The sequence below is a fragment of the Choloepus didactylus genome, chromosome 2 (genome assembly GCF_015220235.1).
Source record: "Choloepus didactylus isolate mChoDid1 chromosome 2, mChoDid1.pri, whole genome shotgun sequence".
In the NCBI taxonomy this organism is placed as follows: Eukaryota; Metazoa; Chordata; class Mammalia; order Pilosa; family Megalonychidae; genus Choloepus; species Choloepus didactylus.
In genome coordinates this window covers 3219100-3246827 of record NC_051308.1, presented here as the reverse complement: position 1 = coordinate 3246827, position 27728 = coordinate 3219100, and the positions used below count along the sequence as shown (strand labels likewise).

Below are 27728 nucleotides of genomic sequence, written 5' to 3'. Positions count from 1 at the left end.
TTACTAAGTTTATTTTTCAGAAACTTAAATCCACCAGAGTGTTCCTATGTCAGAAAAATCCTAAAACTCAGAGGCAACACAACATCCTCTTTAAGAACAACAATCAGCTGCAGCTCCCTTCCCTGTAAAGTTGACACCTCTTTTTAATATGAACAAGTTAGGGTGGTCACTGCCTAGATACCCCTGCAGATCGAGAAAGTGATTAAATGAGAGGAAGGAGTAGCAACAGACAAGATAGGATTTAATGAAGGATTATGAATACTGAATCTTTATATAAATATATGTATATTTTTAGATGCTAGGGTATTAGAATCGCTAGCAGGAAATAACTGAAATGGTGGAACTACAATCCATAACACTCTTTGAAGTGTGCTCTATAGCTACTTGTTAAATTGTATTTGAAAGTTATCACCTTTTTGTATATATCTTATATTTCACAATAAGGAAATAACCGAAACTGTGGAAATGTAACCCATAACATTCTTTGAAATTACCTGTATAACAACTTGTTAAATCATACTTTGAAAGTTATGACCTTTCTATATATATGTTATATACCACAATAAGGAAATAGCTGAAATTGTGGAACTGTAACCCATAACAATCTTCGAAATTTGCTTTCTAACTACTTATTAAATTGTACTTTGAAAGTTAACACTGTTCTGGAAATATGTTAAATTTCACAATAAAAAATGTATTTTAAAAAAAGTTTGTATGTTAATAAAGCTAAGGCTGTGCCTTCTTGCCATTATCTGGGTCTTAATTACAGTCTTTAAGGTATAACTGGGCTTATATGACCCACTTGGAAAGCAAATGAAAGTTGATTAAAGGTTGGAAAAATACTATCTGAGAGAACAAGTATACTTGTTCTGGAGAAAGACGACAAAAGGCAGAAATGCAGCATTGTCTTGTCTTAGGTTCTTGACAAGAAAAGGGAGATTAGCTAGGACAGGGGTCAATTTTTGGTTTAAGAGGAATGATGTTATTTTCCCAAGGCCTAGCTGGGACACCCAAGATATTCACACAGAAAGTCACAGCTAAGGACCAAAATAACACTGTTATCAAAGCTCAAGTTTATGGGCTTCTTTGTTAAATTAGCCTCCCTTATCTCATTTTCTGGAGTTTTATAAGGGATGAAGAAGATATAAAAATGTGGTTGTGACTAAAACTTAACGCAGCACCCCACATACATAACCAAGACAAACAATCCCACATCTTGAATTAATGTTACTTCATGTAAGTGGGTCCTCACCTTTCATCATAGCCTAGGTCTTTAGCGTTTTACTAAGTTTTACCCACCCCCCACAAAAAAAGAAGAATGTCACCCCATGTTGACTACTAGCAGTGAAATAAACAATAAGAACTATCCTCTATGTCCGGCGTGGAGCCACATCTAGGAGACAGTGGAAGAGATGGGTCTTTAGGTGGAGAAAGCTCATCTGCAAGGCCCAGAATATGCTGGCAAGAGGGAGGGAGGGGGTGCTGGGCTAAGGAACAGGGACAGGAGTAAGTGGGAGAAGGAACAGGGGGTGTTTCAGGGCAAGGAATACATCTTGAGTACATGGTGAGGGCATGTCAGCTAAAAGGGATGGGGAAAGCAGCTCCACACCTTTAAAACTTTTGATGGAGAATGCTCTGGAGAGAGAGATGAGAAGTGTGGTCATTTTTTTTTTTTCATGATGGGAAGTCGGAGCAGAGGTCAGTGGGTGTGGCCGCAGGACTGAGGGGGAGTGGACTGCGGACGAGGATGAGACTGAGGGTCCCAGTGGCAGGCTCCTGAGACCTTTTCCAGCCTCTGTGAACCACAAGCCACAGATGTCTGCTGCCCTCCTTCCCCTAACTCGCAGGGCCTCTAAGTTGGAGAACCCCTCCCCTCTCATCACGTCTTTCCAGGGATATAAGAGCAGAGCACGCCTGCTGTGCTACAGCCGAGATTCCTGTCATATGATAAGGGTAGAAAACTTATCCTTTTACAACCAGAGCAGAAACTGGTTTTAATTCTAGAAAGAGAATAATGAGCTTACAAGTTTCCTCTGTTGTGGCAAGAGTTGCCCTAAGCAAGTCTATCTTCAGGGATGACGTGAATTGTCTGTCATCACCATCCAACTCTACAGCCACACCCAACAGTGAATTCCAAGGCAGTAGTCAAATAAGAAAATTACTTATCAGGTCACCTTTGTAATAAATGTTAGAAAAACAAAAGATACTGTTTTGAACTAAAAAAAAAAAAAAAAAAAGCTAACAGCCTACCTGAATGAGGTCATCTGGAAGTTCTATTTAAATCAGAATAAGCCTTTAACTTGCTCTGTTTCTGTGTCGAGGTCTATATCATAAAAGCAGGGTCTGGTTGGCAGTCCTGGCATAGTGCTCATCTGGAAAGAAAAGAGAGGACGTATAGTTTAGCAAATGCCACCAGCTGATCACTCTGCATACTGGATATCTGATGACACAAATTATTATATAATTCAGTATAGCTTCATATAGCTTCAGGTTATAGATACAGGTGTCTCTTTAAATTCACCATCTGCTCTTTAAGGAAATGAAATTAAAAAATTAACCCATTTCAAGCATTAAAAAATAACCCAGATCTCAACACTGAACCCCAACAACCATGAGCCCACTGGGAGAAGGGGCAGTGGGAGTGGATGGACAAGTGGGGTCCTCCTCCTGGCTCCAATCATGGCCCCAAATGCATTTCTGTAAACCTTAGCAGTCCTGGAGCACAGTCTGAAGACTCCTGCTTTCTGTATGGCAATTTTTGTGGCCTCCTTAACAGCAACTCGTGTTTAATGAAAACCTCTTATGTGCTAGGCATTGTGCTGAGTCTTTTGCTTATTTTATCCTTGCAACAACCTGTGGGGTAGGTACTTTTATTCTTTCCATTTTACAAGTAAGGAAACAGGTTTAGAGAGGCTAAGTAACTTGCTCAAGATTACTCAGGTAATAAGCAGCAAAACAGGACATTTGACACTATGCCTGTAATCTTTTTTTTTTAAATTGCATTAACATCTATACAACATAGCCACTTTCAAGCACACACTCAGTGGCATTAATTACATTCACAATGTGTGCTGCCATCATCAAAATCTGTTACCAAAACTTATCATCCCAAACAGAAACTCTGTATACATTAAGCATTAACTCGCCATTCCTCTACTGCCCCTGGTACTATAATCTACTTTCTGTCTCTATGAATTTGCTTGTTCTAGGTATTTCATAAGTGTAAACATACAGTATTTGTCCTTTTGTGTCTGGCTTATTTCACTCAACGTGATGTCTTCCAGGCTCAGCCATGTTGTCGCTTGTATCAGAACTTCATTCCTTTTTATGGCTGAGTAACAGTCCATTATGTGTATATACCACATTTTGTTTATCCATTCATCTACTAATGGGCTGGAAGGTTGTTTCCACCTTTTGGCAGTTGTGAATAATGGCTCTACAGAACATTGGGGTACAAATATCTGTTCCAGCCCCTGTTTTAATTCTTTTGGGTGTATATTTAGAAGTGGAATTACTAGGTAATATGGTAATTCTATAGTTAACTTTCTGAGGAACCACCAAACTGTCTTCCACAGTGGCTCCATCATTTTACATTCCCTCCAGCAATGCAATATTTGTTATTTTCTGTGTTTATGCCTATAATCTTAAATTATTCATTTAACCACCACCACCACCACCACCACCACAACCACCCATGTGGCACTCTGTGGGTTTCCCAGGGATAACTTAATGTAGTTCCCCAGCACCCCAAGAGACAGGCACTATTTAGGCCTCACTTTCTAGAGGGGGACATCAGACAAGTGTCAAGGGGTGGTGGAAACATACCAGCCCCAGGCAGTCTGAGCCCACAGCCGTAGCTCTCCCTTCTCTGCTGCACTGTGTTGAGATCAGAGTTTCCAAAGTGTGGTTTCAGCCCATGTGCATCAGAATCCCCTGGTGTGTTTGGTAAAACTGCCTGTTCCTGGGCCCCGGCCTCAAGCTCATGGGTCAGGTGCTCTGGCAGTCACTGCATTTTAAATTATTTGAGCTCCCCTGGTGACTCTCACACACTAGAACCAGTGGTCTCAGATCTAGACTGTGAGGCTCCTGGTCGACCCACTCCTTAATCCACTTCAGTATCTGCTACTGTGATTTACTGTTGAACTTCTGAGACAAATGATGCTCATGAAGCAAAGTCACATGTAATTGTTCAGAGGAAAGATACCTGGAATTCTGCTTAGCTAAGGGCCCCCCAAGTGCTGTGCCATGCAGTACTCTTGCCTTCTCCATACAACAGCCAGAGAACATTCTGAATGGGACAAAGCTGTGACAAAGGTAGCACTGATGGCATTGGGGTTCACCAGCCTCTTCTTACCTGGCCCAAAGCTGGAACCTAAATAAGGCCTAAAAAACAAAGCCCGTCTCTCTCTCGCTCTCCATTTCTTTTTGCAGTGACTCAGGACCTCTCTTTCTGCAACACTCCTCTCTCCCTATGAGACATCCATGACTTAAAGCGGAATGTGTGGAACAGCGGCACTTGCGCTACCTGGAAGCTTGCTAGAAAGGCAGCATCTGGGCACCCACCTGCTGGATCAGAACAAGATTCTGGGTGATTCCTATGCACATTAAAATTGGAGAAGCACCAGCTCAGACAAAGCAAGCCACATGCAGAAAAATGAAGGTGGGCTACCTACCTCACACCATAGACAAAAATTAGCTCAAAATGGATCAAATCCCTAAATATAAGAAACAGAACTATAAAACGTTGAAGAGAAAACACATGGAAGCATCTTCAGGACCTTGTGTTAGGCAATGGTTTCTTAGACCTTACACACACAAAGCACAAGCAACAAAAGAAAACAATAGATAAATACGACCTCATAAAAATTAAAAACTCTTGTTCATCAAATGACTTTGTCATGCAAGTATAAAGACAACCACAGAATGAGAGAAAATATTTGGAAACCACATATCAGATAAGGATTAATATCCAAAATACATAAAGATATCCTACAACTCAACAATGAAAAGACAAATGACTCAATTAAAAAATGGGCAAAAGACTTGAATAGACATCTCACCAAAGAAGATATACAAATGACCAAAAGCACATGAAAAGATGCTCTACGTCATTCATTAGCTCTTAGGGAAATGCAAATCAAAACCACAATGAGATATCATTTCACACCCACTAGAAAGAGTAAAGTTAAAAAAAAATGGAAAATTACAAGTGTTGGGAGAGGATGTGGAGAAATAGGAACACTCACTGCTGGTGGGAATGTAAAATGGTCAGTTGTTGTGGAAGAAAGTTTGGCAGTTCCTCAGAAAGTTAAGTATAGACTTAACCATATGATCTGGCAACACCACTTCTAAGCATATACACAAAAAACTCGAAAGCAGGGACTCAAACAAATATTTTCACACTGATATTCATAGCAGCATTAATCACAATTGACAAAAGATGGAAGCAACTCAAGTGTTCATCAACTGATGAATGGATAAATAAAATGTGGTATATTCATACAGTAGAATAGTATTCAACTATAAAAAAGAATTAAGTCCTGATACACGCAACAACATGGATGAACCTTGAAGACATCATGTTGAGGGAAATAAGCTAGCACAAAGGGATAAATATTGTAAAATCTCACTGACATGAAATAATTAGATTCAGCAAATACATAGTCAGAAATAGAATATAGGTTATCAGTGGCTAGGGTAGGGGTAGGGGAAAGGGGAGTTAAGGCTTAAATAGAACAATTTCTATTTGGGTTGAGGAAAATGTTTTGATAATGGATGATGGTCATGGTATACAACAACGTGCACATAATTAACAGCACTGCAATATACATTTCACTGTGGTCAAAAGGGGGAATTCTAGGTTGTATATATGTTACTAGAATAAAAAATTTTGAAAACAGAAATACATAGGACTGTACAACAAAAGCAGTGAACTCTAATGTAAATCATGCAGTTTAGATAATAGTTCAATTATAAAAATGTTGTCTCATCAATTGCAAGAAAAGTAGCACACTAAGGCAAGATGTTAATAATAGGGGGCATACAGGAACTCTGTATTTTATGTATGATTTTTCTGTAAACTTACAATTTCTCTAATAAAAAAAAATATTGAAAACAACAAAAAAGAAAGGAAACCACATGTAATCGGTGCAGCTGAAAGCCCCCTCACCTGTGAATAAAGAGCCATCTCCAACAAATTTGCTTTTAAAATAAAATGTCTGCTGCTGAGCAAACACAATATAGAATTATGTTAACACGACCTTATACCTTCACGTCAGATTTTCTCCCAATAAAAAGCTCCATCATCAAAAGATTGTGGCCCCAGACAAGGGTCAACGCAGCTGACAAAGAATTCAGACCGTCTTGGGATTTGACCCCTGGCCCTAAGCTGGGTCCAGGGGATCGATGTTGACTTTATCTGTGTGACCTCTGAGGGGCCTAGCTGAGGAGCCACTAAATTGTACTGACTTGTCACCCTGCATTAATGGATTCTTCTACAAAGGTTGAAAAACATGGGCCCATCATGTCCCTAATTTTAACTGTAACTAATTTTCCAAATCTTTACTGATTTTGGGTTAACCTTATTTTGGAGAAACAATGAGTTGTATCAATGACCTTTATAAACATACATTAAAGGTCAATAAAAAGAAAATAGTCGTGTATGTAAAGCTAGTCACTGAGAATCAAAAGACAAAATATTCTTGCCATGAGTAGAAAAATGAATTTAAATTCTCTTTCATGAAGCCACAGAACCATCATTTCTACTTAACTGAACCGTCACAGTAATTAAATTTGTTGTTTGTCAAATATTTTTTTTCTGGTTTTTCCTTAAATTTATTCCTTTTGCCTACTGTGAAAAAAATCATTCAGTTTGGTTCTGAAAATAAATGCCAGTTTTATTCCTACCTCTTGTTCCTTCAGTTTGTGATCTGAAGTGGAAATCTTTCTAAACATTTCTTTCCTCTGCTTTGGATGACTGAACACAGGAAATATCACCTTATTACAAAAATTTAAAAACAACCAAAAAGAATATAATGGCTAAATACATTGTGATATCAATTTAAATGAAAACGTTTTCTCTTTGGTGAGTAATAACTCAAAAATTTAAATTCTTTATTAAGCAAAAGTATTTTCTGAATTTAAATGCAGTGCCTGGCAGTATTATATCCTGCATAAATATTTTTTTAAGTAGATGAGTAAAAATGGAGGATGATCGGAGAATAGGAAAAAAGCAAACAAAAGGAAACTTCTCAGGCAATAGGCTTTTTCTTTCCGTTTCTTTCCTTCTTCTTTGGAAGTAAGAGACAGAACCATTTATATCAAATGACTATTTAGATAATTAAACAAGCTACTCTAAGATACATAGGAGGAAAAATGACCCAGTATAGACACCCAGTGACTGAAGGAGAGGAGAGAGATATATTAAAAATCATTACAAAGAAAATAAACAGTGCTGCTATTATATTCCATAGTTGGGATTCCCACTTGCTTGATCTAAGTGGGATTTTCTGGGCAGTTAGGCCACATCTGCCTGCAAAGCTGCAACTGCATTCAAGAGGTAATCTGCATTTAGCACCAGGGAATGTTCTGGGAGCTGGGTGGTGTGGCCTGCTAGAGCTCACTCATCTTTCCCTGGGGCTGATGAATGCTATGACGTGGACACTCTTCAGTGCCTGCAACATGTATGGGAGGACACAGCGATGTCTTGTTTGACTCAGCACCCTCTGCTGAGGGTTAGCGTGGGGATACCAGGGTTGGACCCAGAGGGGCAGAGTACATAAAGCAGAGCCTTGGGACACTTGGGACAAACACAGACAGCCCGACTCCAGAGTCCAAGCCCTAACCATGGAGCCTACCACCTCCCTGCCCACATGGAGCTTTGTGTCATTGTCGTTCTGTGGTATAGCATCATTTACACTCAGAGGGAAAGAGGAGCTCCCAAGCCCTGGAGCAGCACAAACGTTAGGGGTGATCTCTCTCTGTAATGGGAGTCTACAAGACTGATCAAGCCTCCGGTATTTCAGTTATAGTGAAGTATTCATGTAAATACCTATTTACTTTACAATTTCAGTCTTGATTTTTTTTTGACATTTAAGAGTATGTTATATAGCTCATAAATGGGATCGTATCTTTCCCCATGACAACTTAAACTTGTCATAGCAGTCAGCAGTGAGTAAACAATGCCTTATGGTTGGAAAAAACAAACATTTCCAAAATGGTACGAATACAGTAACTACCCAGAGTTTTTCCTTAAAATATAACAGGCTTGCTACTCTTTAAAGATCAGCTGCAAGGATGGGTTATATACTTACATCTGGAAAGTGTAGATGGTCTCTAGTACCCACTGAAATAACCTGAGAGCCATATAAATGTTTACCTTAAAAATTTCAGGGAAAATTTTCTATAACTAAGTTTGAAATTTGCTTTGATGGGTTGGCAAAAGCCAAGACACAGAGTTGTAAAACCACGCCCTCCTTGGTCAACCAGTTGGTTTCTCTGTCACTTACATGCTGTGTTTTCATTCATCACCAAAAAGATACATAAAGGTCAAAATTCCTCAGGCATTGAATTATTTACATTTCATTCTTAATATCTACACTATAGAGCTAAGGAAATTCTTCCCCATCTTTCCTTGCTTCACCAAAATGAACACATCTGACCCTTTCAACAACCTGGTGAGATTGGTAAGGTGGGAAAGCTTTATTATTCCCACTCGCGGGTGCAGAAAATGACTCAAAGTAATTGTGTGACTTTCTCAGGGCCAATGGGGAATGGGAATAACAAGTGCAAATGCCCTGAGTGGGTTATCAAAGTCTGAAGGGTAGCAATAACCAGCTCTGGGCTTTGAAGTGTGGAAGTAAGGGCCCCAGCTTTACTTTATTCCTTGCATTTTCTTGGGTGGGTTACTTTACTGAGCCTTGATTTATCTGTAAATATAGCATGAGCATAAAAATATCTATTGTATAAGGTCTATTTGAAAATTAAAATAAGATGAAGTAAGAAAAGGACCGTTGTTTGTGCTTAATACAATAGATAACTACTGTTATTTTATTATGGAATGTACAACCATAATTGTCTACATGAAATGAGTGGGTTGTAAATTATTTGTGACAAACATGGAAAAAGGAAACTCAAAAACAAATTTGGTCTATGAATAATTGTACGTTTCTTTTATAGGAAAAGAAGGGTTCATTAGTTTTATGAAGTTGTTCTTTAATTTTTCTGGCTCTACAAGCAATTTTAAAAGCTAGATTTTCTGTAGCCAAGTCCAATAGGCAAGACCTACAGTATTTAAGTTAACAGGGATAGCTCTGATTGGGGAAAAGTATTATTTTGAGAGAGCAGCCTTTAGAAGTGTGGTGATAAACTATGAACAGATATGGTTCTAAAGTGAACTGTGGTGTTCAGAAAATAAAAACAAGAATACTCTGTGTAGCCCAAAGAAGCTGTAAAGACCAGAAGCATTCGTTAGAGTCTTCTTGTGCTGCTACAGCCCATTCATTTCATCATTTGATAGACAGATGGCCACAAGCATCTCCAGTAGATACGGCCAAACAAACCAAATTAACAGTGTGTTTCCTTGGCTGGAAACTCAATAGTAAATAATTCAATTCTGGTTTCTGAGAAGCTTATCTCCTGAAAATTAACTGTGATGTTCTTGGCATGGGCTTCATCTCCAGGTCCCATTGGCGATTAAAATCATTACTGTGTGTACCCTTTAAGAAGAGAGAAAATGGAGGGGAAGAAAAGAGGACGGAGCAAGGAAGGGGGTGACTAAAATTGCGGTTACTTAGATGCTCAGACCTTTCTCTGCCTTTTGTTTTCAACTCCCACCCTCCATGGCTCCTCCCTAGAGATAATCAATTCCTGCAGAAGGACAATATAACAAGCCAGAGGGAAATTATACCCATTATTTAAACGTCCCCTTTATGCTTCTCTTGGGAGAGTGGCAAAGGTGTGGGTCTGGGGACCCAACACTTGGCTGGCCAAGACTTGATGAGGAAAATGGAATTAGGACAGAACTTGTGATTACCCATGACCATTTTAAACTATTTTAAATGCCAGAGTCCTCCATTTTTCTGTAACATTTTTTTCTAGGTGAACCAGACCAGATCCCAGCGGCAACCAGGACCTAGGGCTGGGTCTGGAAGTAATTGTGTTTCTGTGGATAGCTCCTTCCCTCTACACGCTTCTGAGACTATCCAAGGGGGAGAAAGAAAGTTTTTTCCCTAGTTTCACTTTCCCACTTCCTGGATTGAAAGTGTCATCATGATACCACTTGCGACAGCTACTTGACGCACAGCCTGGGAAGGGCCCACCCGGCTCTCTCCTTCTTACCCCTACCCAGGACTTTTCCCCTCCCTTCCTTAACTGGCTTCCCCAATGCCTCCCATCCTGCTGGGGTCCAGCAGCTGCCCAGGCCTCTTTCCCCCGGTGAACTCCCAAAGTGGAAGACAAAGAAAACTGGGCACCAACATCTATAAACCACTCACAAATCATTCACCACTTCCTCTTCTCACAAACACATGTATATACATGCAAAAAAATAAGGAGACATTCTGAGACAGCAAGACAACAAATTCTTTTTTTTTCAGTTAACTAATTTTTATCAAAGTAAATTATGTATGTGGCTTAAAAGGTCATATAGTTCCCCCAGACTTACTAAGAAAAATGACAGTTTCCTGCTTGCCACTGCTTTCTTGCTTCCTAGAGGCAACCACTGTCAACTCTTAGTTGTTTGTGTGTGTGTGTGTGTGTTTTAACTTTCACTGCACTTTCTTGATTTTGCAGTTTCAGATATTTGCCATTGGCTTTCTAATACAGAAGATGAAGATATAGCTCTTACACATCCTAGCACCCAGGTTCCCCTACCCCCTGCTTTCAAATTTCCAAATACATATCTGTAATTTTTTGATTAATTCAGTACTTATCAGGATTATGCAAATGTTCTTCACAGTGAGGGCATCTAACATATTCTGATGACATTCCCTTTCTTGTACATTTGTTTCTCCTGGAGTTAATAACTGTCTTGTATCTTCATTTGCTTAGATTTCTAAGTACCTCATTAATTCACCACCAAACTGACAGAACTGGAAATCATCCCTTCATATGTTCAAGCATCAGATTCATTTTTTTGTTTTGTTTTGTTTTTGGAGCCATCCTCTCATAGTCCTTCATCCTGTAGGATACTAAACAATTGTTTAATAGGACCTCCTTTTACCAAAATCCTGGGGATTCCCTTCACCTTTCTCCTGTCTTAGTTTCCATTTCCTGGTACTGTATTATGGACAGATCCTAGGGTAACTTCCAATAATTCCCTCCCCTTGAGTGCAAGTAGGATCTGTGACTTGCTTCTAACCAATAGATTATGGCAAAGGTGAGGGGTTGCCATTCCTGTGATCAGGTTTCATTACATGGTAAAAATGATAAGATGTTTCTCTCATGATTATGTTATGTTATACAAGCCTCCATTTTGGCAGACTGAAGAGACTGCCTTCCCCCTTGCTGACTTTGAAGAAACAGGCTGCTGTGCTCTGAGAGATCCTAAGGAGGCTACATGACCACACGCTCTGGGTGGCCCCTAAGAGTGCAGCCTCCAGTGGGCAGGCAGCAAAAGGCTGGGACCTCAGTCCTACAGCTGCCAGGAACTGAATTCTGCCAACAACCCCGTGAGCTTGGAAGGGGACCTTGAACCTCAGATGAGACCACAGCCCCAGCCAACATTTTTATTACAGAGAACTCAGCTAAGCCTGAACTCTTTGCCTATGGAAACTGGAAGGTGGTAAATGTATGTTGTTTTAAGTCACTGATTTGTGCTAATTTGTTACAAGCATAGAATATTAAAACAGGTATCTTCCTCTTTCATGGTTTACTTGTTCATTTGGGTGTAATACTCCTCCAGGAGCTTCCCGAATTAAAGGGAATGGGAGGTAAATTTCTCCCAAATGTCTGGCCTTGTCTTTATTCTTCTCTCACACCTGACTGATGGTTTGGCTGAGTATATAATTCTATACGATTTTCCTTTGAATTTTGAAGACATCACTCCATTGCAATCTAGCCTCCAGCTACATTCTAATTCCTGATCATTTGTACATCAACACTTTGTTTCCTTTGAAAGCTCTTAGTATCCCCTCTTTGTCCCTAGTGTCTTATTTAATTTTATGACAAAGTGTGTTGGTTTGAATCTATAAATTCATTTTGTATGTTTTCTCAATTTAGAAATGGACACATGTCCTGCAGTCTGGAAAAAATCTTTGGGGGAGAGGGGTTGGAATTAGTTTGCTGATAATTTTTTCCTTTTAATTTCTCTGTTCTGTCATATTGGAATTCCAGTTATTTGGATGTTAGATTCTTTAGATTGACCCTCTAATCTTTTAAGCTTTTGTTCCTTGTTCTACTTTCTACAACTTAAAAAAAATTGCACTATTTAACAGCTTTATTGAGGCTAACCTGGCACATAATAAACTGCATATGTTGAAGTGTAAAATTTATTGTTTGTTATTACAAAAAAAAGCTGCTATTAGCATTCATGTACAGGGTCTTTATATTGACATATGCTTTCATTTCTTTTGGGTAAATATATAAGAATGGAATGGCTGGGTCATATGGTAAGTGTATGTTTAGCTTTTTAAGAAACTGCCGAACTGTTTACCAAAGTGGCTGAACCATCAATGTATGACAGTTCTAACTGTTCCATATCCTTGTCAACATTTGGTATAGTCATTCTTTTAAATTTTAGACATTTTAAAATGTAGTACATCTCAATGTGGTTCTATGTGCATTTCCCTAATGACTAATGATGTTGAGCATCTTTTCAAGTGCTTGTCATCCATGTCTATTCAAATCTTTTGCCTATTTTTAAATTGTGTTGTTGCCTAATTATTGAATTTTGAGAGTTCTTGATATATTATGGATACAAGTCCTTTATCAGATAGTGATTCACAAATATTTTCTTAAATTCTGTGGTTTACTTAGTTCCAAATATTTGGGGGTTTCCCAGGTGTCTTTTAGTGTTGATTTCTAATTTAATCCCATTGTGGCCAGAGAACGTATTTTTTATGATTTGACTCCTTTAAAGTCCACTGAGGCTTGTTTTGTGGCCCAGAATATAGTCTATCTTGGCAAATGTTCTGTGTACATTTGAAAAGAAATGTTTATTTTGCTGCTGTTTGGTGGCATCTTCTATTAATGCCAATTGGGTCAAGTACATTGATAGCATTGTTGGAGTCTTCTACACCCTTACTGACTTTCTTGTCTACTTGTTGAGAGGGGCTTTCAAATCTCTAACTACAATTGTGGATTTGTTTATTTCTCCTGCAGTTGTATCAGTTTTTGCTTCACATATTTTGAAGCTCTGTTATCAGGTGCATAAACACATAGGATTATTATGTCCTATTGATGAAATGACCCCATTATCATTATGAAATAACCCTCATTATTCTTGGTAATATTCTTTGCTCAACTTTGATATTAATATAACCACTATACATTTCTTCTGATTTAGTATTAGCATGGTATGTATTTTTCTATCCTTTTTAAACTATCTATGTCTTTATATTTGAAGTGGATTTCTCACTGGCAGAATATAGTTGGGTTTTGCATTTTTATCCAATCTGACAATCTCTGCCTTTTCTTTGGGGGTATTAAGACTATTTATATTTGTTCTGGGACATGGTTTAGTTACTTGGAAATGATGTGATTTTTCCGAGTTCTGCTTTTAAGTTTTATTGGGTGGGACCAGAGCTGCGTTTAGTCTAGGGTTAACCCTGCTTTCTCCCCTGCCACACAACTGTGGCAAGATGCTTTCTGATATTCTAGCCAGTTGTTCCCTGAATTATGAGGGTTTCCACTTTGGCTTCTGGAAACAGGAACTTATTCCCAGCCTGATATGGGAGCCAGGTCTCATTCCCTCTAATTCTTCTGGGTGATTCTTTTCCCTGACTTTGGGAAGTTTCTTCAAATGCATGCATTGATCCCTTGAGTGACCCCAGGGGACACTCTGCAGCTCTGCATAGCTCTCTGCTTGTGCAGCTCTCTCCCTTTTGGCACCCTGCCTGGTGAACTCTAGCTGTCTTGATTTTTCTGGACTCCCCAGCTCCATCTCAACCCGGGGAGATTGCTGGGTTCTACCGGGGTTCTCCCTCCTTGCACTGAAGCCTAGGACCTTTCCCTAGGCAGTAAGGTGGGGTAATTGTAGGGTTTACCTCGTGTGTTTCCTGTGTCTCAGGGATCGCTGTCCTTTGTTGCCAGATGTTTAATGTCTTTCATACACTTTTTCCAGTTTTTTAGTTGTTTCAAGTGGGAGAGTAAATCTGGTCCCTGTTACTCTCTTGACTGGAATTCAATTTACTTTTAAGAATGTTGTGTATCATTAGGCGAGATATTACTGTCTTGTAAATGTGAGTGTGAATTGTAATGGTTAATGGAGGTTTTAAGGTTATTATTTTTCTACTCACTCTACCTAAAGAGTAAGGTTATCGGAAATATTATATTATAACATATAAAGACAGAATTTGATTTTAAGACATGTGGTCCAAGAATAAAATTATATCAATAAATAAGGTCCCATGGCCGAAAGCAATGAGCTGAAAACTAAATCACTTTCTTAAGGCTGGAGCCAAAGTTTCATTCATTTATGAACAAGTAAAATAAACAGAGGAATTTTTTGGCACAAAAAATTTGCAATCTTTAAAGGGGACATGAGCATTCTGTGCTCATTGATGTAGCTTAATATATACACTTTTAAAAAAGAAAATTGTTTGTGGAAGTGAATAGGAATACGGCAACATACATTTTCTATTTAGGTTTATCAACTGAATAACAATAAAAAAGAGGATTCTTCAGTTACTGCTCAGATTTCCACTTTTCTTAATCAAAACAAGCCAGTTTTCTCTGAACTTTTCTTTTTTGGCAAGTCAGCTTTGCCACTGACACAAGAAGCAAGAACCATTTGAAGTTCAATGCACCTCCCTCTGCTGCCCTCCCAGTGACCTCAGTGAATGAAACCTTCTCATGATGGCACATTCTCAAACAAACATGTGGCTCAGGCATCTGACAAGCATCTGAGTGATTCTCTAGCATGATGCAGTAGAGCCATAGTACCAGCCCATTAGTGGTTTTCCCACAGAAATCAGCCAATAAAGCCTGAACTTTTCTTATATATAAAAAAAACAAATTATCGATGTGGATGCACTTTACAACATTGCACAGTTCTATCAGCCTTAATGTGCCTCCTAATTTAGCCTAGTGTCCTGTTTTGACTAAAATTTCCCCTTTACTTCCTCCTTTATCTCCCTACCATCACTCTCCCTATTTCCATGTCACTTTCTGGAAACCTAAACTAAATATGGTGCTTACATGAAAATTTAATTTCAAGCACATATATCTACTAGATGTAGCAAGACTAACATCAAAATTCATTTCATGTGCTGTTATATTTTAGAGTTGAGGCAAAATGACCTGAAAGAAGGCTTAGAAGTCCTTAAATAAACTGGGTCTGACATGGGGTTCTCCACACCAGCTGTGTCCCTTCCCGGTAGCAATGGGGATTTCCATGGGGAAAGGAACTTGTTGGCTGTCTGCCTCAAGGAACTGCAAGCTCTGTTTTTTCCAGCTCATTCCTACCAGTGCTTGGGACACTGGGAAAATAAAAACAGTACCTAATGGAGGAAGAGATTAGGGACTTCTGAGGTTGTTTTGCATGTTTGTTACCCAAAGGAGAAATTGCAGGAACCTGTCTTTTCTTCTAAATCAAGAAATTAGGGTTGGCAAACTATGGGGCAAATCTAGCCAGCCCATCTGTTTGTTTTTTGGACTTAAATGACCACATCATCTGTTTTTGTAAATAAAGTTTTATCGGTACACAACTGTGTCCATTTGTTTTGTATTGTCCATGGCTGCTTTTGCCCTACAACTAAAGGGGTGAGCAGTTATGACTGAGACCACATGGTCTACAATGCCTAGAATATTTCTATCTAGCTCTTTACAGAAGTTTGTTGATCTCTGTTCTAAATGACTGTAAGTTCAGGCAAAAAGTTTTAATAAAAACCAAGAAGCTGAAGAACTGGAGAAGAATATGGATCTTCTATAACTCCCCCTAAGAACACCAAAGACATTTTATAACTAGCAAAGCGCAGATGTCAATTGATGATGGTATTGAGTCTAGATTGCTGGTTCAACAAGATACACATTTTCCAAAAGTGAAAGGTCAAAGGCAATAACCTGGTGTATTCTCAATGTTTTAGGGGAATGCTGGGGAGAATAATTCTCAGGTAAAATGATATTTAAATATAAGAGAGAGTACTTCACTTCATAGTATTCCTATTTGGAATCTAATTTGTAGATACTAGATAGAGTTTTGACTTGGAGTCTAATTCTGTATGGTTGGAAAAAAACCTGCGTTCTTGGAGACACGATGTCATCTTACATCAAAGTGCAAGCACAGCCTCCTGTTACACCTGGGCCAGAGGTAGTACACCTGTTTATCTACGTGTCACCTGAAGGCTTAAAGAATGATACTTAACCTAGCCAACAGTCAACACAAAAGCAAGCCCTCTCTGTCTATATAAGAGCAGCACTTACTCATTGATGTTTTGTTTTTTTTTTTTTTTTTTTTTCATTTTTATTGAGATTGTTCAGATACCATACAATTATCCAAAGATCCAAAGTGTACAATCACTTGCCCCTGGGTACCCTCATACAGCTGTGCATCCATCACACTTAATTTTTGTTCAATTTTTAGAAACTTTTCATTACTCCAGACAAGAAATAAAGTGAAAGATGAAAAAAGAAAAAAAGAAAAGGAAACTCTAAACCTCCCCTATCCCTAACCAACCCCCTCAATTGTTGACTCCTAGTATTGATATAGTACGCTTGTTACTGTTTATGAAAAAATGTTGAAATACTACTAACTGTAGTATATAGTTTGTAATAGGTATATAGTTCTTCCCTATATGCACCTCTATTATTAACTTCTAATTGTATTGTCATACATTTGTTCTGGTTCATGAAGTGATTTCTACTATTTGTACAGTTGATCATGGACATTGCCCACCATAGGATTCAGTTTTATACATTTCCATCTTTTGACCTCCAACTTTCCTTCTGGTGACATATATGACTCTGAGCTTCCCCTTTCCACCTCATTACACACCATTCGGTGCTGTTAGTTATTCTCACATCTTGCTACCAACACCCCTGTTCATTTCCAAACATTTAAGTTCATCCTAATTGAACATTCTGCTCATACTAAGCAAGAACATCTACATTTCTTCCACAAGGCAGGAGGGAGAGTCAAAGAAGGTAGAGAGGCAAAAGAAAGAGGAAACAAAAAAATGACAGCTAGGAAGCAGCAAAAGGAAAAATAACCTTAAATCAAAGTAGAATAAAGAATCAGACAATACCACCAATGTCAAGTGTCTAACATGCCTCCCCTATCCCCCCCTCTTATCTGCATTCACCTTGGTATATCACCTTTGTTACATTAAAGGAAGCATAATACAAAGATTCTATTAGTTACAGTCTCTAGTTTATGCTGATTGCATCCGTCCCCCAATCCCTCCCCGTTTTTAACACCTTTCAAGGTTGACATTTGCTTGTTCTCCCTCGTAAAAGAACATATTTCTACATTTTATCACAATTCTTGAATACTCTAGATTTCCCAAGTTACGCACTCCCAGTCTTTATCTTTCCTCCTTTCTTGTGGTGTCTGACATGCTCCCCACCTTCCTCTCTCAACTGTATTCATAGTTACCTTTGTTCGTGTACTTCCATTGTTGTGCTACCATCTCCCAAAATTGTGTTCCAAACCATGCACTTGTGTCTTCTATCACCCTTGTAGTGCTCCCTTTAGTATTTCCTGTAGGGCAGGTGTCTTGTTCACAAAGTCTCTCATTGTCTGTCAGAAAATATTTTGAGCTCTCCCTCATATTTGAAGGACAGCTTTGCTGGATACAGGATTCTTGGTTGGTGGTTTTTCTCTTTCAGTATCTTAAATATATCACACCACTTCCTTCTTGCCTCCATGGTTTCTGCTGAGAGATCCGCACATAGTCTTATTAAGCTTCCTTTGTATGTAATGGATTGCTTTTCTCTTGCTGCTTTCAGGATTCTCTCTTTGTCTTGACATTGATAATCTGATTATTAAGTGTCTTGGCGTAGGCCTATTCATATCTCTTCTGTTTGGAGTACTCTGCGCTTCTTGGATCTGTAATTTTATGTCTTTCATAAGAGATGGGAATTTTCATTAATTATTTCCTCTATTATTGCTTCTTTCTGCCCCCTTTCCCTTCTCTTCTCCTTCTGGGACACCAATGATACGTACATTATTGTACTTTGTTTCATCCTTGAGTTCCCGGAGACGTTGCTCATATTTTTTCATTCTTTTCTCCATCTGCTCCTTTGCGTGTAGGCTTTCAGGTGTTTTGTCTCCAGTTCCTGAGTGTTTTCTTCTGCCTCTTGAGATCTGCTGTTGTATGTTTCCATTGTGTTCTTTCATCTCTTGTGTTGTGCCTTTCATTTCCATAGATTCTACTAGTAGGTTTTTGAACTTTTGATTTCTGCCGTATACATGTCCAGTGCTTTCTTTACAGCCTCTATCTCTTTTGCAATATCTTCTCTAAACTTTTTGAATTGATTTAGCATTAGTTGTTTAAATTCCTGTATCTCAGTTGAAGTGTACGTTTGTTCCGTTGACTGGGCCATAACTTTGTTTTTCTTAGTGTAGGTTGTAATTTTCTGTTGTCTAGGCATGGTTTCCTTGGTTATCCAAATCAGGTTTCCCAGACCAGAACAGGCTCAGGTCCCAGAGGGAAGAAATATTCAGTATCTGGTTTCCCTGCGGGTGTGTCTTAGAAAATTGCTCCACCCTTTGATGCCTCGGGTCACTGTGCTTTTCTGCCCAGCAGGTGAAGCCTGTTAGCCTATAATTCTTGACTGGTGTGAGGAGGTATGGCCGTGTTCCCCCAGGTTCTGGGGTCTGGTTCTGAATGGAAAGGGCCCCACCCCTTTCCTCCTAGAGAAGACAGACCCCTCAGGTGGAGGTCATTAGCATTTCAATGGTCTCACTCTCTGCTTGTGCTGTCTCCACCCTTCCCCGAGTCACAGCCCTGGAAACTGGAAATGACTGGGGCTTTCTCCACTGAGCCAAAAAAGAAACAGATAGTCCCCTTCAGACCCAGTCCAAGGCTCTCCAAGGTCAGTCGTCACCCAAAGCCTCTGTCTGTTTTTTGGGGATGCGTACCTGTAGTGAGCAGTTCACACTTGCTACTTAAAACCCCAGTTGGAGCTCAGCTGAGCTATATTCGCTTGCTGGGAGAGAGCTGCTCTCTGGTACCACGAGGCTTTGCAGCTCAGGCTATGGGGGAGGGGTCTCCCGACCTGGTTCCGTAGGTTTTACTTACAGATTTTATGCTGTGATCTTGGGCATTCCTCCCAATTCAGGTTGGTGTATGATGAGTGGATGGTCTCGTTTGTCCCCCCGCAGTTATTCTGGGTTATTTACTAGTTGTTTCTGGTTTTTTGTAGTTGTTCCAGGGGGACTACTTAGCTTCCACTCCTCTCTATGTCGCCATCTTGCCTGAGTCCCACCTACTCATTGATGTTTAACAGGTTTTCTACTGAGTGCTAAAATAACAAAAATAAGCTCTGTGCCACGTTGAGTACATCAGAAGGACTTGTTGAGGGACCTATGATCTGAGAACTCTGAAGTGGTAGTTGGGATGATCTAGAACTTACTAATATCCCTTTAGATCTGCGTCTCTGTCATGTGGGGTTATCCCTGACTGGCTCCGATACAAGAGAGTGGCCTGGGAGACCCTTAGGGGGAAGTGATCCCTGGACCAGCAGGTAAATGGAGCAGAGGGTACATAATGTTTGCTGAAGAAACATTGAGGCCCGAGCCTTCTCACTGAGGAGGAAAGCCACTATGACAAAGCAGTTCAGCTAATAGTGGAATAGGGCACTCTACAAAGAGGAAAAATCCAAGTTACAAATCCAGGGGAGAAAAGGATTGCAATAGAGAAACCATATAAAGGGGAATCTGGTTAAGGATGAAGGGTAGTAGTAGACTCTGCTGGATGGATTTCCGTATTCAGCTTTCACCACGAACAGCCAGCATCAGAAGTCCTCTACCTACTGAGCCAGCAAAGGAGTTAACTGCTTGTTCTGGATGACACCTTACTGTTCTGGCATGCACAAAAAAAAATTTTTAAAAAGCACTTCATTGAAAACCATGTGGTCTCCATGGTCCTGGGCTTGAGCCCTATGACTGTAGTCACTTTGGAATTAAACCATAGCTAAAAAAAATCATGAGGTAGAGATGGCTGAACTTATAATATGAAATAAGTACTTGCCACATTCCATCCCCTGCACCCCTGAACCCACCTTCCCCAGACTCCCAGTCTGAATTCCTCATCTTTCACCAGGACAGACCCAAATTATGACTGATGGGAGGACTGCAATAAAATGATACCACTGTTTTACTCCTTTCCAAAACTTTAATGAAATCAGGCAAACTGGCACAAATCCACAGAAAAGGAATCAAAACTGGATTCCATGATCAATGTGTCAAAGAAACCAAGCTGAGTTCAAAAGAAATAAGGCTGTGGACAAGTATTGGTACTGCTCTAAAGGATATGGCTGATTCTTCCAAGGAATGCTAAGTGTGGGGAAAATGGTAATTTCTTGCCTACTTAGGAAGTTCTTAAACTTACTAGCTTTTTCTTGCTCTCCAGTTTAACTGTCTTAAGTTGTAAGTAAATGATTTTTTGAGTTAAAAAGTTTATGCAATTCATACCAAGCTTAAAAAATCTTCTGTTTACAGATATTTGTACACAAATGTTCATAGCAGCATTATTCATAATAGCCAAAAGTGTAAGCCACCCAAGTGTTTATCAACAGATGATGGGGTAAACAAAATATGGTGTATACATACAGTGGAATATTATTCCGCCGTAAGAAGGAATGAAGTTCCGAAAGAGGCAACAATATGAGTGAACCTTGAAGATAGCATGTTAAGTAAAATAAGCCAGATACAAAAGACCAAATATTGTATGACCTCACATATATGAAATAACTAGAACATGCAAATTTATAGAGACAGAAAATAGGCTACAGGTTAGCAGGGGCAGAGGGAGAGGGGAATGGAGAGTTAATGCTTGATGGGCGTAGAGTTTCTGTTTGGGGTGATGGAAAATTTTGGTGACGACTAGTGGCACAACTTTGTGAAGGTAATTATCACCACTGAACTGTATACTTGAAAGTGGTTAAAACGGGCAACGTTAGGTTGTATACATGTTACCACAATAAAAATTTTTTAAAAAGGATACTTCTATTTAATTAATTTCTTGAAAAATAATTGGACCGCATACGCAGGATATTTAGAGATACTGTTCCTCGCTCTGTCTTCTGGGATTAGTGGATGGAAATACTAAAAGGCTGAAAAAGTAGTAAGGTCAGAGTGTGGGCTGGGGAGCATATGGATGTTATAACTGAACCCTCAGTTCAAGAAGAACCTGACTTGCAGCAGCCACATGGAGCCACAAGGAAATGCCTGAGGATTTGAAAGATCTGGCAGTGTTATTCACCGTTTCCAAGAACAAAACGTGAAAAATGATACTGGAGAATCCTGAGGTGTCTCCATCTCTATCACTGGTAAGAGCTTGGCTCAAGCTCCTCTGAATGGGTCACTGGGTAGAAGGCACCAGTGTTCACAAAATCACAATGCGTGTTTTCTGCTTCGATGTGGTGGGGTGAGCGTGCCTCCGCGGCTCCAGATAGGAGGGCTTGCGTAAACTTTTCCTTGTCATCTTTTGACTTAATCCAAACACAGTGTGGTTATCAGATCTGCATTCTAGCGGTTCTCTTGGTTTGTTTACCCAGAAGTCTCCACTGTTGCAATGGGGCGAATCAGAATCTATTATCTGTTTAGCATTACTCATGTCTTTTTATGTAGCCCTGCCAAAGAATAAACTTGTTATTCAAATGGTACTTTCAAGTCCTCTTGATTGTCAATTAGAGCCTCAAGGAAAATTACAATCCTGCAATCAAGACTACCATCCACTGCTTACATGCACCAGAAGTCCACATGTATTGCACGGAACACACAAGAGTTCACTTGGCTAGCGTCTGCACCACATCAGCAGAAAAAAAATAAAGATTAATGGTGATGCCAAGCTGGAAAGTGGCCACCATGTTCCAATTCTTGGAAATGAGTCAGCCATACAGCAAGCTGATCACTGGGTCTAATAGATCTCACTCCAAGAGTATATGGATATGTGTGTTTGTATGTATACACACGTGCACACACACACCCCTATCAATATTTAACACACAATCTTATTCCAGTGTTATCAGGCAATAAGCTGGTATCGATTACCAATGAATTTAACAAATTGTGTTTTTAAAAAATGGTTAATTTTTGATGTTTTTAATGAGTCAAACACATATATTTTGTTTTTATAATGACCAAGCTGATATATTTCTAACATTTACCAATATGGACTACAAAGATCTATGTACACTGCTTTATTGAGCTGAATGTGAGAGTCAGATGAGTAGCTAGAAATTGGGAAGAAATAAGATGAGACAAGCTTAAGTTTTGGAGGACACAGGTTAAGTCGGAGACTGATGTATCACAAAAGGATGACACTACTGAAGAGCCAGCAGTAAAAGAAGGACTGATCCGCTTTTCCTATGGTTCTTGTTAAGACAAAACTTGATTTAAAAAACCCGACGCTGCCAAACTTTTGTGAGTATGAGGATCTGTTTTTGAAGTAGAAAAATTTCTTGACCTCTTCTAGGGCAGAATCCATTCAAGATGAAAATGTATGAAGGAAAAGGAGCTATTATGAATTTAGGCATGCTTTTAAATGACTTTGTACTTCATAAATGCCAACAACATCTACATATAGCTAAACAGGTAATAGTCTTTGCCTGTGGGAGACACATCATTTATTCAGCAGGGACCCTGTCTGACCAGCACTCTTGTCCGGGTCCCGTTCCGTATGGATCAAGTGTAGCTCACCCTGCCCCCACGTCCCCCCAGGATGGGCACATCAGCTGGCCTCAGTGATGGGTCATATTGACACATGATACACTCAGGGCCACTAGGGGACCCCTAGACTTACAGACGGTGGGAGAGAGACGTCTCCTCTGGGCAGCTGATTTTAGGTTTGAAGTTACTCTGGATATAAGTGAGGGAGGTGGGGCTGAGCAATGGGGAGCAAGAGTTGTAGGCCCCAAACCTGCTTGACTAAGGCTAGACCAGCGCTGCTTCTCTTGTGGGAGGTGGCTTTCTCTCACTGGCAGCCGAGAGTGTTCCAGCAATGACAGGGAGCATAAAGAGTCATGGGTAGGAATGGTTATGCTGCAGCCCCTTGTTCCAGATGCCCAGCCTGCAAAAGGAGACACTGCTGGAGACCTGGGATGGTGAAGACTCTGTGGCCAAGACCCTGTCAACCTTCCCTCCCATAGAAAAGATGGTCAGCACCTCTGTGCCTTTGCAAAGATGTCCCTGCTGTTAGACAGGAGTGACTTCGCAGGGACTCCTACGTTAAATGAAGTGACAGTGCAAAACTGTAACGAGCTGTGCCATTTGAGAACACTAGCATATTTTTCATGATTAGCAAACATTTCCTACCTTGAAAAGTTACAAGCTATAATTTAGTTTACTATTTCAAGAATTTTGTTTGGAACAAGGGTGAATATTGAACCAATCTTCATTAAGTTGGAAAAAAAAAACCCACAATTATTTCTAACAAATTAAAAACAATTTCACATTCCACAGGAATTTATCAGAAATTTAAGAAATGACATAAAGAGGAGAACTTTTAGACTTAATGATAGACAAAGTGAATTTCTTTGGAAGCAAGTTCCATAGCAAAAAGTTTTTAAAGAGACAACTCCTTGAATCAACTGTTTTTGCCAAATATTAACCTTATTTTCATTCTTTTATGCTTTTTAGTACTTTAAAAGTATATTTTTAAAGAGAAACAGTTTGATTTTGGATTTTGAGAAACTCTTAGTTTGTGAGTCTATTCAGGAGGGGCTTGATCCCAGTGGAAAGATTCATGACAAAGAGCCACTGAAAAAATCTTAAAATTCTAATATGCTGAAAATGAACATTCATTGAAAGGTTGGTAACTCCCTACAGCAACTATAACATTACACCATGTTTTATTCCAATCACTGCTCTCCTAAAAACACACACACACATATACACACACAATTCAGATATTCTGTTTTGAAGGTATACTTCCAAACACTTCATTAACTTCCAACTTTGAGGCCAGATAATGTAATAGGACAGCCTGGCGTAATTTATCCCCATTGATGTTTAATTATTGCATTCTCTTAACTGTCCAAAGATATTTGCATAAGTTTGCAAAAATATCAGATGGAAAACTTCATGAATTTGTCAATATTATTTTTGGCTGGCCTAATGGAAAGAAAAATCCTATGCTAAAAAGACAAAGTTTTGGACAGGGAAATAAGCAAACTGCCCTTATGATCTGCATAAAGCATATTTGGTGGTAAAGTATAAAAGAAATGAAAGATGGGCGTTTCACTAGATTACTCATTTCATAAAATATTCAGCTTTTTTTTTCCAATGCTATGCTGCACAACATCAATTAATCATGTTTGAAAGCTCAAAGAACAAAGACTGTTTAGATGACAAATGAGGCAGGAATTAGGATTCAAAAGATTTATATATATATTTTAATATACATTTTGAGACTCTACAAATGACCTGCAACTTGTTTTAGAATTTACATTCTATATGAACTATGATTTGCACATACTTCACGATGTCCCCTGAGACAACTTAGATTAATGCAAAATTGCCTGCTATTATTACGGGTAGGATGTACAGCCACACAAAAAGTGGCAGCCAGCACATGTAAATGCATATCCAATCTAGTCACAAAAAAGGCTGGTGTGGGCATTGGGGAAGGTCTCCTCTTTAGATGCAAAAGCTAATTCCTGATGTAGACCCGGCATCATGGGATGGAGAACATCTTGACCAAAAGAGGGATGTGAAAGGAGATGAAATAAGCTTCAGTGGCAGAGAGATTCCAAAAGGAGCCAAGAGGTCACTCTGGTGGGCACTCTTACACACAATTTAGACAACCCTTTTTAGGTTCTAATGAATTGGGGTAGCTGGTGGTAGATACTTGAAACTATCAAACTACAATCCAGAACCCATGAATCTTGAAGACAATTGTATAAAAATGTAGCTTTTGAGGGGTGACAATGGGATTGGGAAAAACATAAGGACAATACTCCCCTTTGTCTAGTTTATGGATGGATGAGTAGAAAAATAGGGGAAGGAAACAAACAAACAAACAGAGAAAGGCACCCAGTATTTTTTTTTTACTTTCATTGCTCTTTTTCACTTTAATTATTATTCTTGTTATTTTTGTGTGTGTGGTAATGAAGGTGTCAGGGATTGATTTTGGTGATGAATGTACAACTATGTAATGGTACTGTGAACAATCGAATGTACGATTTGTTTTGTATGACTGTGTGGTATGTGAATATATCTCAATAAAATGAAGATTAAAAAAAGAAAAAAAAAAAGCTAATTCCTGAGACCAAACCAAACTACATGTTTGAACCACAGTTATATGTTTTTCTAGTCTCTTCTGTACAAGTTAAAGGCTTCCCAAGAATGAAATCCAAAACTGGATAAAAATGCAGGACTTTATTTTACTATATTCAAGTTGTACTTTCTCCTACACTTGGGCTTATTTTCATTTCATTTCCCATATCTAAGAGGTCACTCTGCAACCCCCTCCCCCAACACACTCCTGATAGATAAGTTGTATTTATCTGTTTCCTGGACATAGAATATAAGTAACTTGAGGGCAAGACTTTGTCACATTCATCTTTTTATTCCTAGTGGCTAACAGAGTGCCTAGAAAGATAATTTGTTGAATAGACACAAGTGTAAAAAGGAGAGAAATGTCTTAGTCTGTTACTGCCTTTCGATAATCCGTTTGACCAAACACGAATGGTTGACTTAGGGGTTGCTGAGAAATTCCTTCCAGGTGGATTGCTTGATATGATCAGCTCCACTTTTCAGGGTCCAAGGATCCAGTTTTTTGGGAAATAAATCATGTTAACCAAACTGTTTGAATCATCTATGGACAAAATGACTTTATCATTTAGAGAGGCAGTGTGAAATGATGGAAAGAGCAATAATCTTGAAACAGATTAATAATAATTAGATGCATGTGCATCCAAGTCACTTCCTTTGGGATTCAGTTTTCTAATTTATATAAGGTGGGAGTCGAACTACATGACCTCTTATATGATGGTATGGAGAAATTCAGGATCACCACTTTCTCTGTGTGTCATCTTGGTTTTACTAACCATCTGAGGTGTTAATGACTCCAGAATCTTTAATTTATAGCTCAGTTCTCCTTATTGAACTTTAGACCCAACACCCAACTGTCCAGTGGACATCTTCTCTTGAATGTCTAACAATAGCTTCAGACTCAACATATTCAAAACTGAATTCATTCTTGTGCAGAAAAGGGTTAAGACAGCAGGCTGGAGACTGCTCTCCTTAGAAAGGCCTCCTTGCAAGGTTGGCGTCTACGAACTTAGATTTCAGGAGGGTTCCCACCAAGCCTAATTGGTAAGGGTGGCTCACTGTGCCTAAACTATTTATACAAACAATATGGTTTCTGAACACCTGCTTTCCTTCTGGGAGTTTGGGATTTTGGTGGGTGCTAGGCAAAGGGTCGGTGCTTACGTGACCAAGCCCAATAAAAACTCTGGGCACTGAGTCGCCAATGAGTTTCTTGGGTAGACAACATTTCACAACATTTTGCAACTCATTGCTCCTGTGACTCCACTGGGAGTAGAGGACCCCTGGTTCTTCCTCCTTTATTGCTTTTCTAGGTAAATGACAACTTCCTTCACCAGGGGAACACATTGGAGAGTCTCTCTTCCCCTCTCCTGCTCATTCCACCTCCATCATATCTCTCGTACGGGTGTACTCCTCTCAGCTCCACTCTCTCTCGGCTCAGGCTTGTGCATTTCTTCTCTCCCAAGTCTTTGTGCCTTTAATCTCTCTTCTGTCCACTCCGTCTTCCAGACTGCTACCTGAGTGATCTTTCTAAAATGAGAATTCTGCTTTAAAGTCTTTCAGGTCCTGACCCTCCAGCTTGACCTCAAGGCCTTGCCAGGCCTGGCTCTCTCACCTTCCTGCCCAGCTTAGCCGCTCACCACTCACTCCAAACCCCATTGCCTCCTCCCCACAATAACCATATGAAAGAATTTGAGAAAGGCACCCTCCTGCCTCCCGCGATTTGAACTTGCTGCCTAGCACGCCCTCTGCCCCCTGGTTAACCCGTTCTTGTCCTTCATGATGAGGCGTGGGCAATCCCAGTCCAAGCCTGACTTCTCCAACCCTGCCCTAATGTGCTCTGTCCCGACAGGCTGTTGGAGCACCTGGGTCCCCCTCTGTTCCAGCTCTCAGCTCTGTGAGTTGTCTGTATATTGAACTTGGGTCCTTCTTCGAGGACATGGTATTGGCATTTGTCATTGTGTTTGTTTTCATGGCTTGGAACATAGCACCTCTTGATAAATATTGAATGAGTGAATCAGAAATACAGCCTTCATGTGGCCACGTAATACCTTCATTCAGCTGGGTGCCCAAGGATCATCCAACTAAGGAGCTATCACTGGATGCAGCTGGTGACAGCAATAAAATCTTATTC

The 27728-nt window shown here is 39.6% G+C and overlaps 1 protein-coding gene across 1 annotated transcript in view; it reads right to left on the bottom strand.

Moving 5' to 3' along the window:
- MTHFD1L (methylenetetrahydrofolate dehydrogenase (NADP+ dependent) 1 like) overlaps positions 1-27728 on the bottom strand; it is a 221647-nt gene that overhangs the window by 4540 nt on the left and 189379 nt on the right. The window contains exon 27 of the mRNA XM_037819428.1: positions 2251-2372. Coding sequence (XP_037675356.1) covers positions 2283-2372 — 90 coding nt within the window. The 3' untranslated portion in view covers positions 2251-2282. The remainder of the gene's footprint in view (positions 1-2250; positions 2373-27728) is intronic.